Here is a 19464-nt window from a genome sequence, read left to right as displayed (position 1 = left end):
TGAACTGCAAGTTGCTAGCGAAATAGAAACATCAGGAGCATCATACTTGCTTATTACTCCTGATTTTTGAGTCAAACTTTGAAAGACTTATTTAAAAATATTTTTAAAATTACTAAAAATATATTTTAAGAGAAAATAATTTTCAGTGCTTGCCACACCTTTCTTGCCTACAGCATCTGTTGAACTGACTGAAAATCCCAGCCACAGTCCTGACATACACGCAGTGATATATTTTTCCTCAGCCTGAGCAAAGCTGAAGCAATAATTTTGCCTGAAATTGCTGCTCCAAATGCTTTTTGGATGAAAGCTCACCCTCCCTTGACTGCAACTTCACAAATTGCAAGGGCAAGTCACTCATTTGAGCAAATATAAGAGCGTCTTTGCAGTCAGGAAGCCTACTAAGCAGCAAAGCCCTGGCTACAGCAGTGACTGAGCTCCTGGCGACCGCAACTGGTTCTAGCTTCTGCCTGCTTGACGTGACAGACATAGCTTGGATTTTCACTGGGGCTTTAGGCTCCTTTATTTCTCAGGGGAAGGAAGTGTAAGGCTTAGCACCCATAGGCCTCCAGAAAGTTTCCTCATGAGTTTGAGGGTATGTTTTCATGGCAATCACTGTGAAAGGAGCAAAATCCTAAGCAATGTTGAAAGGGGAAGGAGAGCTACCTCAGATGCTAGATTTTCCCTCTTTTTAGGTACCGTACTCACACAACATCTGTGCAAAGCTGGTGAAATCCTTTCTTCCTAGTTATAACATGTTCTAAAACCCCAAGCCCCCTAAGTCATTGCCAAAACCTCAAGCACGCCTCAGACACCTTACCCTTGCATGATATTGCACTGCTTCACACACTCCTTCTGGCGATCAAAAAACCTGCAGGAGAAGCAGCGGAAGGGTCCAGGGCCCCAGCAGCCCACATCTGAACACAGAGGGTCACAAACGTGCTTGGCAGCAGCTGGAAAAAAAACAGAAATGAAGAAAAAAACCCATGAACTTCAAGGCTGGGAGAGAGCAAACACAGCACTGCAAATGACTCCATTCTGACCAGCTAGTTCATCCAGCCTGTTCCAAAGCAGACATGAATGCTCCTGGCAGCCTGGAAAATGAATAAGCACACTTCTCTTCATTTCCAAAGCCTGACATCTGGTCTTTCAAAGTAAGTATGAGCTCCTCTGGGACAGCTTAATATTTGTATAATAAAGCTAAACCAGTACCAGGCTGAGAGAGTTGGGGTTGTACAGCCTGGATAAGAGAAGGCTCTGGGGCGACCTTATTGGGGCATTTTCTTTTAAAGGGGGCTTAAAAGAAGGGTGGAGAGAGATAGAAGAAGGGGCAATGGTTTTAAGCTGAAGGAGGGTAGATTTAGGTTGGATATAGGGAAGAAATTCTTTACAATGAGGGTGGTCAGGCACTGGAATGGTTGCACAGAGAAGTTGTAAATGCCCCATCCATGATTGTGTTCAAGGTAATGTTTAGCACGGCAGTAAGCAACTTGGTCTAGCAAAAGACATCCCTGCCCATGGCAGGGGGTTGGATTAGATGGTATTTAAAAGTCTCTTCCAACCCATTCTGTGATTCTATGATCAGTTTCCAAAATACAACAAATTCATATTCTTCAAAAAGAAATATTTAGATTTTGGCCCAGGGGCCACTTTAGTCAACAGCAGGATGTTTGAACAACAGTTTTGACCTTGTCAAAGAAGTCTAATGTTTGGAGTTAGTTTCTACGTCCTTCAACCTATGTAGCTTCACTATGCCTAAAGTGATGAAGCAGCTCCTTTCCAGCTGCTGGACACCATGAAATCAACATTCTTTGTGGGCAAAAATCCCACTTTTCCCTCATCACCTTCATTAAAGCAGTATCACTGATAAATTTTGAAGCCAGGAGAAGAGAGAGATTGAGAGAGAGAGAGAGAGAGAAAAAAAGCCTCGCTCAAATTACTCTTGCATTTTAGCATACACTTCCGCAGGGGACAGGAAGGCAGTGTTGACTTACCACACTCATTTTTATTTCTGTTCTGTATAATCTTTGTTTTCTGGCTCTGAGTTGCAAACAGGCTGCGCCAGTCCACGGTGTCAGCGTAGCAGAGGTTCTTGTTCTTCATAATTGCAACATCTCCATCACTTATTTCTTTGAGGGAGCGCAGCCCCAAGGACTGTATCTTCAAGTTAACAACAGCAAGGGAATACTGGCCACTAAAATGAACAGGGAGAAGAAGAGAAAAAAAAAAACCACAGAAGGAAGAGAATTAGTAAGCAGAGTTTAACTCAGAGCATTTTTCTTCTGATTTTCAAATGTGTTGCTGTGAACTCAATTTTGTTCAAGCAAGATTTTGCTCAGCCCCCTACATGACATACCGATCATAAAACAACAGCAATACTCATATCTGGTTTTGCATGGCCATTTTAAGCTAAAACTGGCAGGACATGTGAACTCTGTCAAGTAAATGATGTACAACAATGGTTGTAGGTAGAGCAGCTACTATTTTGCACTGGTCCACCAAGCCATGCTTCCTCTTGGGGTAAGCCCAGGTGGGCACTGCTGGTGTCTGCATGGCCTGGCAGCCATCTGCAACTCTCCAGCTACCTCAGATCCCAAAATGCCTCTGATCACATCGTAACTTGCCCTGGACTGCAAAGAACGCTCTCTGTCCTGCTTGTGCTTCCAGGCTAGTGGGAGAGAGCCTGGTCTTAGAGAAGGCTCAGCACAGCACTCTACACACAGCACAGAGCTGCAGATTTGATCTTCCCAGGGCACAATACCAACCACTACAAAGATGGTGCTTCTCTCTTCACAGGCTTTTTCCGATTTTGCATCAGCCTGGGGAAACTTGCGTTCCACGGCTTGGTACCTTGGTGTGCTCAGACAAATGCAACTCTAAAGAATTTCTTTAACGGTCACTCTGGCATGTGATTTACTTACTGTTGCTTGGTTCTGCCTCTTATAATCTCCAGATTTTCGAAAGCATAGAGATCAGTAGCATTATCGGGCCAGGCTTGAATCAACAAAAATCCTGAAATGAAGAAAAGAAGATTAAATAATAATAAAAATATCAACACTGAGTACTGGCAGCAGAACCTCCTCCTCAAGCTCCTCCTGCATGGGGAGAAGGCACTTGAGCAGTCCCTATGCTTATCTGAGAATCTCAAAGTGAAGGATGACATTCTAGGGAGCAGGGAGATATTTTTAAACCCTGTTTTATAAACAGTTTACTTCTTAGCCCACCATGAGGGCTTAGGAGAGCAAGATACAAGTGTTTCAGTGAGCTGTACATCCTGCCACACTGAGCCACCAGTGACAAGGGCTGTGGCCAGCAGATACCCTAGCCAAGAGACTGTGGGATCCAGTACTGTGGGAGAAAGACACTATTCTGGCCCATTCGTAAGCTGCCCTCGGTGAACTGGAAAACTGAAGAGAAAGCAGGAATGGAGCAGAACAGACAGCCGCTTGGAGTGGATTTGCTATGGCAAGCAAATTTCCCTTCTCAGCTGAGGGAGAACTTGGGAAATTGCAGTCTGAAGCTCTAGGGTTAGTCTACCCTGAAGGGAACCAGAAAGTTAAAAAGAGAGAAAGAAATGGGGAACTGTAGTTATGTCTGTGGGCATAGCTCTGATGTTATGCTCATTTTATAACGGGCTGAACAGAATAACTTTTAATTGATACTTTGTGCAAGGCAGCAGCTGAGTACTCCACTGGACATTTTGTGCTCATGGACACACAGTCACCCCAAGGAAGAGCTAGAGAGGGTGTCTTCGTGAGGATGACGCAAGCCACTGAACACACTTCCCTAAGGAGCTGCTGAAAGGTCTACCACAAATAGAAACACCCTCGGCTTTTTTTAGCCAAAGCAGCATGCCTCTGCATCACCACATACTTCTTGGGTGGCTGAGGATCTCCTCTGCTTTTACTCTTTGCTAGGACTAACAGTTCAGCAGAAGGGCTGGTCAGGCCAAACCACACACCTTGGATGGGAGAGCAGTATGGTTACGTGGGTGGAATGCTGGCAAAGTGCTGCTGACCACCTTCTGGAAAGCGACCTCTGGCAGCCCAGAGACAGAAAACATTTGCTTGTATTTCTCACCATGCACTTAAAAAATTTCCCTCCTCTCCCTTTGTGTTTTTGGCAGTACCAATCACAGAACATCTCAGCTTAAAAATCATTGCTGACCTGATATTTCTTTGACTGTTTTGAAGACATCCAACTTCCTGGGGTCCAAGGGTTCAGTCTTCGTGAAGGCATCACTGAAAAACACAGAATGAGGAATTGGGAAAAGAAGGGCTCAGCCTGAATTTCTTCCTAGACCTTCTCCTCCAGTGCTAAGTGACCAGCTGGCAACTCACCCTAGAAATGCAACTGGGAGAATGCTGACGTCCCCGTTGATCTTGGTGCAGTTTTTGAAGGAGTCGATATTTGTGGCGTTAATTGAGAGAATCCCTTTAAGTTCCCCTATTCCAATGCCATTGCACACTGTTAAAAGGGATATACAAAAGTCAAGGGGAAGAAGAGTGAAGCTCAATCACATGGAAAGGAATAAACATGAAAATGCCATTAGTCCAGAAAGCACTCCAATATGGCCAAACTCACCACTGCAAGATCATACATCTTTTGCCTAGTTTTGCTTTTCAGAAAGCATCACAGGATAAACACCTTGTGCTTGCCCAGCTGTGCAGCTCTGGTACAAGCATCTCTGCACAGAGACTCTGGCATATGCCCTTGTCTCTTTCTCATTTTCACTTTATTCCCCTTGATGAGATACTGGGAAGGACAAATGAAGGATAATGCTGATGTGCAAGATACACATGCACATGATGCACAGTTTATCTGCTGTACTTGCAGTGTATCCCAGTTGGAAACCATGATCCACAGCCATGTTTCCTGATCAAATCACTTGTCAAGAGCTCCCAGCTATCATTGTATATTTATGTTGAATTTACATTTAATTTAAGGTCGGAACTGCAAGTATTTTGTTTTTCTAGTAAGTTACCTATCATCTCAAAAACCTACTGGTTTATTACATGATTTTTTATACCTTTGCTGCATAGCCCATCACACTTTTTACACTTCCGAACACCATTTTCTTCCACTTCGTAAGTATCAGTATTGCATGAGCGAACACAGGACCCATGGTCTGTCACCACATAGTTGTCTGGAAAATACATAGATACAAAGGTCATTGAAATATGGGAGGTACACAGTGGGGGCTGCACAGGCACTTCAATAGTAGGAGGAAAACAGGGGGTTGAATTTTTGGCATACTTAGTAAAGTCGAGGCATTAATTATTAATTCTCACAAACATCCTTTGAAGGCAGAGGGACATACAATGCTATCATCTCTTTACAGAGAGGCGAATGGTCACAGAAGGATAAAACAACATTGCCAAGGTCAGGCTGTGCAGCAGTGCCGTATTCAGCATCAATACATGGCAATTCTGATCCCTCACCTACACTCACTCATCCAGGCCAAAGGCCAGACAGGGCAATGGTCAGCCTCAGAAAGGGATATCAGTTCTGTATGCTAATCTCTCTTACATATAAGTCATTGTGGGTTAAGATACCATGGACATGGAATACTGCGAAATAATATGCAAGCATCTGTAAAGAAAGCAATGATGATGGGTCTTGAGAGGGAGTGTTTAAACCAATGACATTTCTAATCTAGAATCAGTTAAGAGCTGATACTGCTTTGGTCCGCATTGATCACATATGACTTGTTTGGCCGTTGTGTTGATGATTCTCATAAGATTTTCATAAGAGAATAATCTTCAGAAGTCAAAATTCAAAAACACTTGAAAATCAGGGAAGGTGATGGATGTAGCCAGTTCGAAAAGGCTGTCTTCTCTCCCAGATATTTTCTTATTTTTGTCACCTGTTCCCAGTTCCCAGAGAAGCTGAGGAGAACAAGAAAGTCCTCTTGCACTTCGCCATAATGCAGAGAGATGACACAGGCCCCTTCCCACCTCCCTCCAAACCCCCACCTCCTTTGTGGCTGCAACCTGAAATAAACTTACGTGGACATTCTCTCACACAAGTGGCTCCGAAGCTGTATTTTCCATCAGGGTTAACATCCATCTGATAGGTGGTAGGGTTATACAGGACCAATGGGGGACATGTATCCTTGCATGTTGCGTCATCCCGAAACTTGCGGCATGCCTGTTGTTGAACACCACCACCCATTAAACTACCTTCTCCTTAAAAAGGGACAATGGTTTTATGTGAGCTCTTTAATAACACTCTGATGGGCTCATCTGTTTCCTGCTTAGCTTTAAGGGAAACCCCAAGCACCTACAGGGATGGTCCCTCATGCTTTCAAGGTAAAAGGTTGCTTCAGGTTGGGCAATCGAGTTTAATATTTAAAAAAACAAAAGAGAGAACATGAGGTTTTCTTGTTCTGAACAAGAAACTTTGGCAGTCAGGCAGAGAGCTGCTGGGATTCACGTGGGAACAGAGGCAAATCTGCATGCCTTAAACAGAAGAATTTTCCTACAAGCAGTAACCAGATCAAGACAAACAGCACTTTTCCTGGCCAGCTGCTTTTTAATAACCTAAATCAAATCAAGTCCTTTCCTGCCGATTACTGACTTTTCTGGCTAAATTTTAAACTGCAGCCATTATATTTGACTGCAGGTAATGGAACAATTTAGCAGGCATTTATGAAGGACAAGTTGGTTCTTCCAATCTAATTCTGGATTAAATTAATAATCACTCTCTTTTCCCTTATTTTCTCCCATGCCTTTCCAGATGAGAGAGAATAACTGTCTTCTTTGTGAGCACTAGCAAGGACATCACATCCAAGCAATTTATAAGGAGACCAGGCATACAGATAACACCATCATCACCCGGATTGAACAGTTTCTGTGCCAAATACTCAGGTGTCACTCAATTCAGAATGAAGTATAGTGCAATGTGGGGAAGAGTTAAAAACACAGAGTGCACAAACCCCTTGAAACTCCTGTGGGAAAGCAATAGGATGCTTTTTTCCTAAAAAAGCCCTCCGTGGCTCCTTTTCCCTCTACTGCCGCAGGGTCTGCCAAACAAAATGCTTTTGTGGCAAGTGAAAACTAAAAAGGAAAATCTTGATTTCATGTCTGAAGTTCAAGGAAATGTAAAAAAAAAAGATCCATCATATCTTAATCCCCTTACAAGTTCTTCCTTTAGTAAACAAAGATTATTACTGACTAGCACTAAGGAGCACAAGGCAAGGCTGTGCTAGCATAGGAAATCACCGTGCTGTTGTGGCAGCTGAGGGCCTGGGGACCTGCCTACGTGGGGAAATCACCCTACAGCAAACACTTAACTGCTACGCAATAACTTTGAACCCTGGGCTTTCAAATGCACTTATGCTGCTTTGGCACGTGCTAGGAAGGTCCACCTGCAGAGTCAGTAAGGACCAGCTAAGAGCGCTGTGAAGTTCATGTCCTCTTCCTTCCCACCAACAACCCAGGCAAGGAAGCCCCCAGGCACCCTGAGATTGCAGAAGGCTTGAGGACAGGCAGCTGAAAGTCTGCCTTGCTATGCCAGGGATTTAAGCAGTGGTGGTGGCATCATTACCAGACAGTCGCTTTCCCGAGGCCCTGTGCACCCCGCAGCACACTGGTTGTGGCAGCAGTCGCTGGGCACCTTTCCCCTGCACCGGCCAGAGCACTGCTGGGCACAGATGACTTTTGTTACTGGAAGACACATGAAAAAAAAAGAGAACACATCAGGAATTAAGAATGTTTAAACTGTACTTGCTGCAATGAGATCAAGAAATACGGAGAAAAGGTGTGATGGAGGATCTGTGCTACATTTTCCTTGTGGGTTGGGTATTCTGTCCTCATGTAAGGGCAAAGCTCAGGAGAGGTGAGAGCTGGTGTGAGCAGCAGTGAGAAGGGGCTGTATTCAGCTCATAATAATCTTGGCTTTTGCAAGGTGCTAAGCACTGTAGTCCCAGCAAGCAAACCATGTCCTGCTTAGAAAGAGCATCCAAGTTCCTGTGGCATCAATGCCTACACCAAGAAAAACTCTGGAGTCATTGCACCTTACAGTTGGGTAACAGAGCAGGATTTGGCTCCATTTTGTTGAGAAACTCCGCTATTATTGGTGTAAGGTTTGGGAAAAACAACACAACAGGTGAACTTCTGGGACTGTACTACAATGGGAAACTGTACATTGTTGGTGTGGTGTTAGGATCCCTTCAGTGTACTGAAAACGTTTCTAAAATTTGTAGAGAGAGGGAAGACACAGACGACAAACTGGTTTCATATGCATACTGTATTATTTTCCTTTCGGTTTCAATTTTTTTTTTGCCAAATCTTATCTTCATTACTTAACTCCCATGGGGTTTGTACCAGTGCAGCAACCTAGAGGAAGAACTGGCTCTGATTCAGCTTTTTGCAGGGAAGAAAAAGCTGCCTGTAACATTTTATTGAGAACTGGGAAATCATCTCCATTTAAATATCAAAGCAGAGAAAATGATAATCAGAATAGTTAAAAAAAAAACAACAACAAAACACAGAAATTAATGGCTAGCCTGTGTTTGCACCAGAGACCCCAAACGGGTTTGCTCTCTACTAAAAAATTATAGATACATAGACCCTGACATAAGATGTAAGGGAAACCTGATGGCTAACCCTCTGCATTACAGCATCCTGAGCATTTGGGCTGTGCATCACAGCAAATGTTACCAACTTCCTAGTTGGGCACAAATGTTACAATACTATCAGGAATTCCTATAAATCCAAACCAGATGGTTGTTAATTAAAAGAAAATTATCAGGAAACGTAACCCACTACAGGCTATATAGCAGTCATTCTTTAAAATTCATATTTCCTGTCTTTCTCAATTACACACTTTTGTATCCAAAATGTATTTTTTTCATTTTTCTCTCAGGCCTGTAAGCAAGATATTGTATTTTGAAGGAAACAGATTATCTGCACAATATGTACTAGCTTATCTGATAGCAACTCCTCCGTTAAACTAGAAACAGAGGAATAAAAGGCACACTGTTCTACATTGACGGTATTTTGATACATTTTTTTCCACAAGCATCAGCAGGAGAGTAAAACATCTCATCACTTTGATAGCTATTGACTAGAGCTTCCTGCTGGAAACATGTATCATGGCAAACGTTTCTATTTCATACAGAATATCCCACTTTTTTTGAAGGAGCAAGATAAGTATCACCCCAAACTTTCCAACATATGGAAATATGGGATAGATTTTCAGTTGGCCAGATTCTCAAATGCTTGGAGAGGAGTGCCAGAGCCCGCAAACGGTTTTGCTTTATGCACTCCTAGTCATCCTCCTGAAGCAAGCAAGAGTGCATAAATGCTGGAAGATTGCAGGGATGAGACCTGTGATTTTGCAAGCCCCTGGGACAGCTGTGCAGCCTCAACTGCAGGAACCGACCTGGGAATGACTTTGTGTACACAGCCACTGTCAACCTCAGGAGCCTCAGCGTCTGACTGTAAAACCCTACAGCTTATACTAAAAGAAGACAGAAAAGTGATATGTTACTTTTTCCTTAAGTTCTAGAAGCTCTACAGATTTGGTCTGATACTTGCAAGCAAGAAATTTAGGTTTAGGTGATTATTTGCAATGGAAAAATGAAGATAGCGTACCAACAACATTTGCACTATGTCTAGATCAGCAGTCTTTCCATTATATTTTACTCAAAACCAGTAGGAAATAATCAGAAACAGTGCATTTCCCTTCTTATTACAGAAAAAGAAAATAATGAAGTATCAAAACAAACTGAGATGGGCTTCCTCCTCAGCCTTTACTTTAGGAGAAACAAAGCCTTGCAAAATTTCAAGCACTCCTAAATGGATGTTTCCGTAACTCTCTTAATATCAGGCAAGCATCCTACCTGCAAAATTTTACAGTAAAACATAACAACCAAACTGAACAACCTTACAATGCCAAATATCTCCATTTACAAATGAAAAAGTGGCTACATATTTTCAGAGAGCCTTCCAAAGGCCCCTAAGTAGTGTGTGTAGTGTGATTGCCCACACAAAGGCAACATCTTTCATGTTTACAGAAGAAACCTACAGGGAATCCAAAAAGAGGAATTAAAGCCAGCAAAAATTGGGCCGTGCTGTTGTTTCTAACAGTAGAAATTAATCTGAAGTATTGTTAAATAGCCTGCAAGAACAGCAGAGAGGCAAACAATTCGCCTCACAGCCACTGTATTCTCTCTTATATAGTAAAATAACTTAAAGAATAAATACTCTCAGGTGCAGATGGGAGAAGGTCATGGGTGACAGACAAATGCTTTCAACGTGGGAGACAGCTGCAGTCTTTTCCCTTTGCAGGAACAGCACATCTGCAGGGAAACCCAGACACAAGTCAAACCAACTCGAGATCTCCCCTCCAGAAACGGAGTTGCTCAGGAAGTGGGCATGGGCCAGCCTTCTCATGACTACATCTCTGCAGAGAGGGAAGCAGGCCACGTCACTCCATGGTGTGCTTTAAGGAGTTCCAGTACAGTCAGATGCAGAGAAGGACAAGTGTGAAACATGTGCCACTAATTTGCACTTGACAGGGTTGGGGTTTTTTTTTTTTCCTGGTAGATAGAAATTTAGTATATCAGAGCACCCAAAATATGTCTTAATCTGCAGGCTTACATGTCTGGCAGTTCTGTTCACCAGGACCCCAGCAGTGGTTTTCTGTGCAGTTCAGATGGCATTTGGGACCTAAAACACAAGAGCAGAGTATGATATTCTATAAACACAGACAACAACAACAACAACATCAGATGAGTCACAGAAAACAAAGACTTGAGCTGTCCTTCTAAATAAATCAGGGGAGGAAGCACCTCAAAAATAAGCACCTCAGTGCTCAAAATTTTGAAAGCTGGACCTTGAACCCTTATCCTTTGTTCATCTCTGGCTTCCTACGTGCAATTCTGCACACCTTTGAACAAGTGAGCACAACACCCAGCCAGCCTAGCTTACGAAAGATGCATATTTTTCCCAGGAACAGGAATCCCAGCTACTGCCCAGCTGGCCCTTCTGCTGGAGTTTGCATGCAACAGCAAGTCACCGCCAGCTTGCGGCCGGGCATGTGCCAGCTGCTCGCTACAGGCCACATGTAAATCAGTGTTTCTGAACAACGCTGTTCTAAAAAGAAAACAAACCCAACTGGATTCACAGGCAACTGCCAGCTACTCCAACCACAAAGTAATTCGACTTGTCTGCTTCACACCCTCCTCCCGCCTCCTGCCAAAAATACTTCTTGGCATAAGGACAATTAATGGAGAAGTGGCATGGCAGACGGACACCCTGCCTGAACTTGACGGTTCAGTGTTGGGCTCTTTCCCATCCCTCCTTCCTTACTCTTCTCTTTCTTTTTTCTTTCACATAATGACAAGCAATGTCCCAGAGAAACAACTTACTTTAGATTACAGGGTCGTTATTAAAACCATAAATGGCTGTCTAAGCAGATTAATCTGGAATTCACTAAATTTAAGAGGCATTTCCTACTAGAGTGATTCTTCCTGCTAATAACACATGATTCTCCCACCTCCACACCACCCATCAAATAGCTGAACAAATGCCAGTACTTGTCCAAGGGTTGATTGATTTGGTGCGGGACCAAAGAACTAATTTTTTTTTTCAAGTTGAAAAGTTAAAGGTTAACATTTCTGTGGTGTTTAGAGCCAAACTCTTGTGCTATCTTGTATAGTTCACAACTCCTTGATTTCGTCTTTGCAGAAAAATATGTCAACACAGAAGTTGGCTATTAGCTCTCAGGCAATTACACAACTGGATGAAGATAAAGAAAATATGTTTTTCTGCCAATTTACAGTGCCAGAAATGAAATGCTCAGAAGTGAAAATAAACTCTCCTTTCCATGAAATGACTGGGGATTCTACAAGGGACTTGTAAGGCTGAAGGATTAGCTTGAGCCCACTCAAAGCATGTTCTACACAAACTTTTAAATATATGCTCCATCTCTCTGCTGATCTAAAACATCAGATTTATCTGTCTGTTTATCCATTTTGCAAGGATAATCCTTGCAGCCCAAAACACCAGAGTTTTATGGCACTCAACTTGGCCATTAGTGCTAAAAAGACTTCAAGTTCCACAGGAGCTCCATGAAGGTACCCATATGGGTCTTCTAGACCAGAGCCATATACTGTAAACAGAAGACTGCTGGAAAACAAATGAGTGCACATTATTCTGAGCTGTCTTTGAAGAAACACATATGTAGGTTACTGTCTGAAACCAGGAGCAGCTTTCCCAAGAACTTCACTGAGCTACTGGTTAAGGATCTAACCACCAAGAAACCATACATCCTAGGCCAGTGGTGAAGAAACGAATGGGCTTCCCCTGGAACAGGGCTTGGTGGCTGTACACACAGGATTTAGTGGATCTGAAACTCACCACAGGGGTGTTTGTTCTTATCTCTGAAGTGGGGGAGTGCATAGCATTTTTTTAAGTTAATACTCACAAGAAGACAGGTTGCTCGCATATTCAAGCACTGTGAGAGGTTTCTTGGTTGTGTCAATGATGTCATCCCAGAGAACAGTGTCCATGTTGCACAGTTTAGGATTGTTGCTGATTTTAACCCCTCCATTGAGAATTTCTGCCATAGAAGAAAAAAAACTGTAAGTGAAGCAAATTGCCTAAGTCTGCTATCTCTGATCTAAAGAAAGGGAAATAAAACATGTTTCCTAACCTCAGTCACACTACACTGACAGAAAAGGACAATATGCATGGCACTAGCACTCCTGATGGTACAAGTAACAACAAGCTCAGCCTGACAGATTCTGGAAGGAGAGCTGCTGTTGGATGCCACTAGGATGCTACTATATGTGGCTTTCTGCCTCGTGCCAGCTCCAGCGGCCGTTATACTCGGCAGAAATAGCAGTGTTGGTGTGCACAGCAAGAGACCATCAGCCAGAGACTGTGTATGACCTTAACTCATGTACTACCAGCTCCCACTGGAGTTTAGCAGAAAATACTGACATGCAGGCACTGGAATCAATAATGCAAAATAATGAGCAGATACTTCTTTGCCATTTCATGGGACACAAATAAATCTCACCACCCTGCTGATGCTTTGAATTTTCTGGTCTTTTCAAAATGGGAAATAATGAACTTTCTTCATCTTTTGAAAAAGGCTGGCCATCAGGAAAGCAATTAGGAAACTGCAAAACTACATTCAGATCTTTGTTTTTAAAGCTGAATTTGATGGAATATGACTTTGAGAGGAGATCTTCAATTGGATCTTGAAACCAATAACCTAAGAGTTGAAGTTTCCTTTACAGGTGTGTCTACCTCTTGCCTCTCTCATCTCACCTGATAGTCGTTTCATTGGCAGCTCTCGAAGTCCCTGTGTTTTATTCATGTGATAATTGGATAAAACTGCCAGGGCGTAAGAGTTATCATACAACACATTGCCTCGGATGATCTGGAGGTTTTCTAGGGGAATGACATCCACCATGTTAAGTGCGATGAGCACGTAGCCTGCAACCTCCTGTATTGTCTGAGAGAATAACAGAAGAAACATGGTGCTTAATCCATAACACTCTTCTACTCTTGACAGCGTTGCTTTCTTCCTCCCACCCCTCCAACCCACAATCTTTCAAACTTAAGGAACAATAAACCACATAATCTTATAAAAAATAAATAAATCCAGTAACAAGAAGGGACTATGACAAAAACTTTGCTGTCTAAGCAGGTATAAACTGACCCTTAAAGCAGCTACCCCTGTTCTGTCTCCAGGAAAGGGCAAATAAGGCTGCCTAGGGGATGCAGGAAAACAGGGCTAGTATATATGATATGGACACCAAATGTGATGCTTCCCTTGAATACTTGCCCAGCCTCCAAACATTGGCAGGATAGAGATGCCATCTGATTGCGGTTTTTACACTCTATCTTCTGTGCTCATTCCGTTTTGGATGCTCTAATGCTCAGCAGAGGAGAAGATCAGGTAACCTTCTCCCTCTTAAGTAATAAATAGTTACAGGACAAGACAAGTGACAAGACTGCCTCTGGATGTAAGTTAATTCCTGACTTGTACTGTGAAATGTGTGCATTTCTATCCCCTACAAAAGTCACTATAAATTAAAAACCCTCAGGTTACCACTTAGGCTACTTTTCTATTCTCTCAAGACCTCTAGTGAGTTATGCTCCTGGGAACACTGAGCTCCAGGGTTAAATTGTGCTTGGGAAAGAAAATGGCAATCCTATTATTTGTACTGATACATTTTTATTATTGTATTGATACGTATATTTGTAGCCCATATATCTGAACCATCTCTTTCCTGATGTTCTTACTTGTTACTATAATGAAATGGGGTTTTTCCCTTTCTTTCTTCCCTGAGAAGAAATGCTCACACAAAGAGATTATTCCTTTCAAACTGGAGGACTGACCTGTTTATTCAAAGCTACCATACAGAGCTCTTGATATCAGACATGTAATTATGTCAAAAGAAAATCTTCATCTCCTGCCTCTTTCTTTGAAAACCTCCTAATCTGATAACTTGCATGCAAAAAGCAATGCATTTAAAACACCTTAATAGAAAAAAATAACCTAAGGTGTGAGACTATTGCTGCTGGCAGCTCTACCCCTTGCCCAGTCTCTACTGGTGGAGAACCTGGAGGTCCACAGAGCAGACAGCGCTTCTCCCCATACTGTGGCTGTGTTTTAACATCCATCTCCTGTCTGTTCCCCTCTGAGCTTACCATGGTCACTCATGCATGTGTGCACAAAACAAATGTTGAGATGGGAATAGCACACATGTCAATGATAGAGTATTACCTTGAAGATTGCACAAAGCATCCACGTGGCAAGTTATTGCACAGGACCTGCCTGCCTGCCTGCTTGAGATGTGGGCACTGCAGCCTGAGGAGGCACTCACCCCACAGTAGCGGAAGGGTCACGGGGAGGGTAAGGGCCTCCACATTTCAAAATCTGTTACCAGTGGGTTGTCATTCACTTTGCGATCTGCTTTGCTCAACAGTACCACAAAGCCTTTTGCCCTCTGAGGAGTGAGGCAGTGGGTCAGGATAAATTATATTCATAAATAAACTCATTTGTACGACAGCCAGCACAGGTTGGCAAGAACATGAAAAGCTCTTTCTCAGACTATTTGATTTAGTATAGTAGGGTTGAATGTATCCTGTAGCCTACAGGTATGCTGTGACTGTGATCTGCAATTTCTCTGACATTACCTAGCTATGTTCTTTAGATCACCACAGAATTTTACAGGTAGTTGATCCTTTGCACATAAAAAATGCAGTAGTGTTCCTTTAGCAGGGAAGGCCACATTGGCCAAGAACACTGACCTTCAGGAAAGAGAGGTCACGATTGTGCTCCACGTATGTAATCTCCAGGTTGCTCAGTACCACCTCACAGTTGTTATACATCCTCTGCAGGCTGGTGAAATGGTCTTCCACATGTCCCAACTGGGTCAGCTTGTTATTTGTCCCTTGACAAACTGTCGAGGAAAGAAGAATGCTCCATGAAGCAAAGCAAGAATAAGTACAGGATAATGACTTGGTGCTCACCCATCTTTACAAGCACCACAGTATGTGAAGCATCAGCATATATTCACAGAATCACAGAATGGTAAGGGTTGGAAGGGAACTCTGGAGATCATCTAGTCCAACCTCCTTGCTAAAGCAGGTTTGCCTACAGCAAAGGAATGCATCCAGGTGGGTTCTGAATATCTTCAAAGAAGGAGACTCCACAGCCTCCCTGGGCAGCCTGTTCCAGTGCCCTGTCACTCTCAAAGAAACATAAGAAACTTTCACGAGAAACAAGAATTGTTAGCTTGCATGATTCTAATAGCAACAGTGTAGAGAGCATGCAATCTTTCCCAGGCACAGAGATATACCAGAATTAAGTGCTGGAATAACCCTCCATTACTTTCTGTTATAGAAAAAAAGTCCAAGATGAGGCTCTTGGGGAAGACGCCAGCTATCACCAAAGGTGATTTCCCTGAGGGCCCCTTTACAATACTTAGTGGGAGGAAGCCTGGGGGGGTGGGAGTGTCCCGTAGGACCCCTTAAGATACAAGCCTGGGTTTTCAGACCAAATTGAACGTCCAGGGCTCACACATATCTTGCCGCTCTGACATATGGGAGGATGGTAGATTCAGGAGATATGGCATATTCATCTTCGGCACACATATCCACCTAAGTCTGCTTTACTGATGGGGAAGCAAGTGGTGTCATACACAGCACCACTGAGATTATGAACATTTGTAATGGTATGGTGGAAAAATTAGTCCCCATTGAAACTCTAATACTTGGCTTTACTAAACATAGAGGAACTGTAAAGCTATCACCATTACATTTGATTGTAATAAAACAGCATAATGCAAATTGCTTTTAAAAAAAAACACCACACATAAGCCCCAGAAACTCTGTACTCTTCCAGTCATTCCCTGGGCTATCCTTACACAGCTAAAATTAAAACATCTCTGAGTTATGCCAATACAGAGGAAAGGAGAATGATACAGAAGGCAATATCATAAAAGACTTCACATGACCTCCCAGATGGAAAGCTTCAGCCCAGCTTTGCTATTCAGTGGGAGCACAAGGAGGCTTTTATCTCATCATTACTGTAATGCAACCCAAGCCTACCTTCATCGCTTTCCTTAACACACCAAAAGAATTGCATTCTTTTAACTCAGAGAAAGAAAAAAAAAATATACTTTTGTAGAGCTATAATTCCTAGAATCACCAGCCACAACCTGGAACACCATTGTGTGGGGTGCTATAAAGTAAAAAAGAAAGACTCTTGACAAAGCTGGAAATAAGTTTCAGAGCTAGTAACATAAGACAACACCTGTTGAAGATTGACAGAACAATTGATGTTTTATTAGTAGGAAAAATAACTTTATCAGCAGTGATAAGAATACACGTATCAATCGTCAAAACCATTCACTGAACATGTGTTACTTTTCAGCACAGTCATCACCATCAAGGACCTACAGTGATAACATATTAAATACTCTCTGTCCATGTTTAAAGCAAGGCTATTCACTCACATTCCTCAGTTATTTCTATTTATATGTCTAGTTAAACATTATGGTGCTTGGGATTACAGTGGCAACTGCTAGTAAATGGGTACAGTTTAACAGGGGTTGTGATTACACCATCTAAGCTGCTTGTTACTACATGTGTCTCAAGTGTAGAAGATGGCCTTTGTACATCTGCCTTGAATTTCTGTAACAGATGAGAAATTTCTGAGTGACATTTTTCTGTTCCAGTTTCACACCTAACTGTTCCAGTGCATTCATGCTTAAAATCTGAATTTGCCTTCCTCAGCCTCAAGTAAGAGGACCACAAATTATCAGCTAACCAGAGCCACAGTAGGGGTCTTATTCTGTAGAGTGGTCACAGTTTGAAGGCAGAATGCTAGAGATATTGTCATATGCTGGTTTGCCCAGCAAAAGATGTTGTTGTTGAGGACAAGGGTGAAGAGGCATTGAACTGACTGGAAAAGTCAGAGTCCTCCCAGAGGCTGTCTTGAATTTTAAGCAGTGTTATCCTCCAAGCAAGGAAAAGAGGAGTAATAAAATATTCTCGGATGGTTCAAAACCTCAGCTTGGAGGTTCAGTTTAGGCACCTCAGATCTGATCTCTAGAACAGTGTGATTTAGAAATGCATCCAATTACAATGCAGGAGCAGGCGCAGTTTAGACTGCTCATAGAAGTGTCAGTCTGTTATTGTCTCCAGGGTCAACAAATAACCTGATGCTCTCACTGCTTATCCAGCATTAAGAGCAAAGTTCTTCCCTGGTACTCACAACAGGCCCTATGCAAAAGCTGCAGTGTTTATGCTACTTCTGAACTGAAGGAAGGGTTGAAGAAGGAGCCTCCTGGCCACCTGCGCCCATGATAGACCCTTTGCAGCTTGGCACCAGTCAGATTGTGCAACAAAACTATCCAGTTCACTTAAATAAGCCACAGGAGAAATGTCACACATGTGAATGTGCTCCCTTGGGATCAGACAAGCATTGAACCTCTGAACTTGGCTCAGCCATTTTGAGAAACGTGGACTTTTTCACCGCTTACTAGGTCAAGGCTGATAAGAGCAGGAGGAGGGCATGCTTACTCTTTCGCTTCCCCACTCCCAAGCGGCCACTCAGTAAACCGTGCCAAAAAGTTGATCCAAGCTACAAATAATGCAGAACAATAAATAAATAAATGAGCCGAGGGTATTTTACGCTCAGGAAAGCTCACTGATTTAGTTTGCCATGGTAGCCTATGAACTGCTGCATTGGAAACAGCTCTGAAGACAGCGAGGAGACAGGAACAAATAGTCAATGGAAGGAGCTTGCTAGCTCATGAAGCTGCAGAGGGAAACCCAGACATAACAAGCTCTGGAGAGGCTTCAGGTTGGCCACCTACTTTCTACAGGACTTAATTTCTTCCCTTGTTCTGAGAGTAAATAGCACTTTGACAGCTCTCTACCAAAGGTGTCTTAAGCCACATGCAAAACCACTTGTCCCCTTCATCAGGCCCATCACATCCTCTATGCAGGAAACAGAAGACGTAGACAAAATATTTGTTAAGATCCAGACAGCAAAGGAAAATAGGTTGCTCCTGTTAAGATCTCAACAGTATATGACTAGCATCAGTGAGACCACCCTATAGGAGCTTTCCCTCTCATGCACAATTTTTGTTTGCTCAAATAGCTACAAGACGGAATACTTGTTTGGTACAAAGAAATCTAGGTATATCCAAAAGTGAACTTCCCCGGGTCATAAGCAGTATGTGCTGAGCAAATAAAACCCAAACCAAACAAAACAAGCTAAATGCCTGCAGCAGTATTACTGAACTCAGGCAAAGGTGCTGAATAACTTTCCAATTAGAACATCTGGAAAGAAAAAAGTGGCCTGCTTACATCTGATGAACAACACCATTCCTGCAATTTCTCTGCTTACAAAATCAGTTTTCTGAAAATATACACGCTCTAATTATCTATATATAATACTACAGTGTGAATGCCATTCTGGTCAGAGGCAAAAGCACACACAATGTTGCGCTTGCTCTGCTCTGCAGAGTTTTAAGTAGGATATGCATGCTTGAGTGAATAGACTATCTGATGATTTAACCTCTGTTGGGCTGGGCCTATTTGCCCTCCAAAGGACAGATTTGTACGCCACATACGTTCATTATATACTTTTGTTTCAATGCATAGCAAAGCCAGCACTACCCGGGTTTAGGAGTCAGTAGTGGGTATGAATGCTCACACTGTACTGCTGGGGGCTATGGTAGAATGTGCCCATAATATATGTCCCATGTGGAGACTCACACATAGCTGCAGCACATTTCAGCTATAAAGGAGAGTGGGGAAAAAAAAAAAACCAAACAAAAAAAACCCCAGAGTTTTCTGATGAAATTTCAGGGTAAGAACGTCCCTGACAAGTAGAAAAACTGAGATCCAGAACTGAACTTCAAGGCACAGGCTGATCCCTAAAAGATGAAAGCTTTCCTCTTAATCTGTGATAATAATATAATAA

At 42.7% G+C, this 19464-nt stretch overlaps 1 protein-coding gene across 2 annotated transcripts in view; it reads right to left on the bottom strand.

Annotated features, from left to right (window-relative positions):
* EGFR (epidermal growth factor receptor) overlaps positions 1-19464 on the bottom strand; it is a 158535-nt gene that overhangs the window by 31176 nt on the left and 107895 nt on the right. For both annotated transcript variants that reach the window (XM_069859746.1, XM_069859747.1), the window contains exons 2-13: positions 15276-15427; positions 13284-13470; positions 12433-12567; positions 10605-10673; positions 7546-7664; positions 6006-6147; positions 5027-5143; positions 4338-4464; positions 4165-4238; positions 2919-3009; positions 1992-2191; positions 818-950 (exon numbers count right to left, since the gene is read on the bottom strand). In XM_069859746.1, coding sequence (XP_069715847.1) covers positions 818-950; positions 1992-2191; positions 2919-3009; positions 4165-4238; positions 4338-4464; positions 5027-5143; positions 6006-6147; positions 7546-7664; positions 10605-10673; positions 12433-12567; positions 13284-13470; positions 15276-15427 — 1546 coding nt within the window. The remainder of the gene's footprint in view (positions 1-817; positions 951-1991; positions 2192-2918; positions 3010-4164; positions 4239-4337; positions 4465-5026; positions 5144-6005; positions 6148-7545; positions 7665-10604; positions 10674-12432; positions 12568-13283; positions 13471-15275; positions 15428-19464) is intronic.

Source organism: Phaenicophaeus curvirostris, chromosome 6, assembly GCF_032191515.1.
Source record: "Phaenicophaeus curvirostris isolate KB17595 chromosome 6, BPBGC_Pcur_1.0, whole genome shotgun sequence".
In the NCBI taxonomy this organism is placed as follows: Eukaryota; Metazoa; Chordata; class Aves; order Cuculiformes; family Cuculidae; genus Phaenicophaeus; species Phaenicophaeus curvirostris.
The sequence above is the reverse complement of the archived record's forward strand: the minus strand, read 5'-3'. Positions and strand labels throughout refer to the sequence as shown.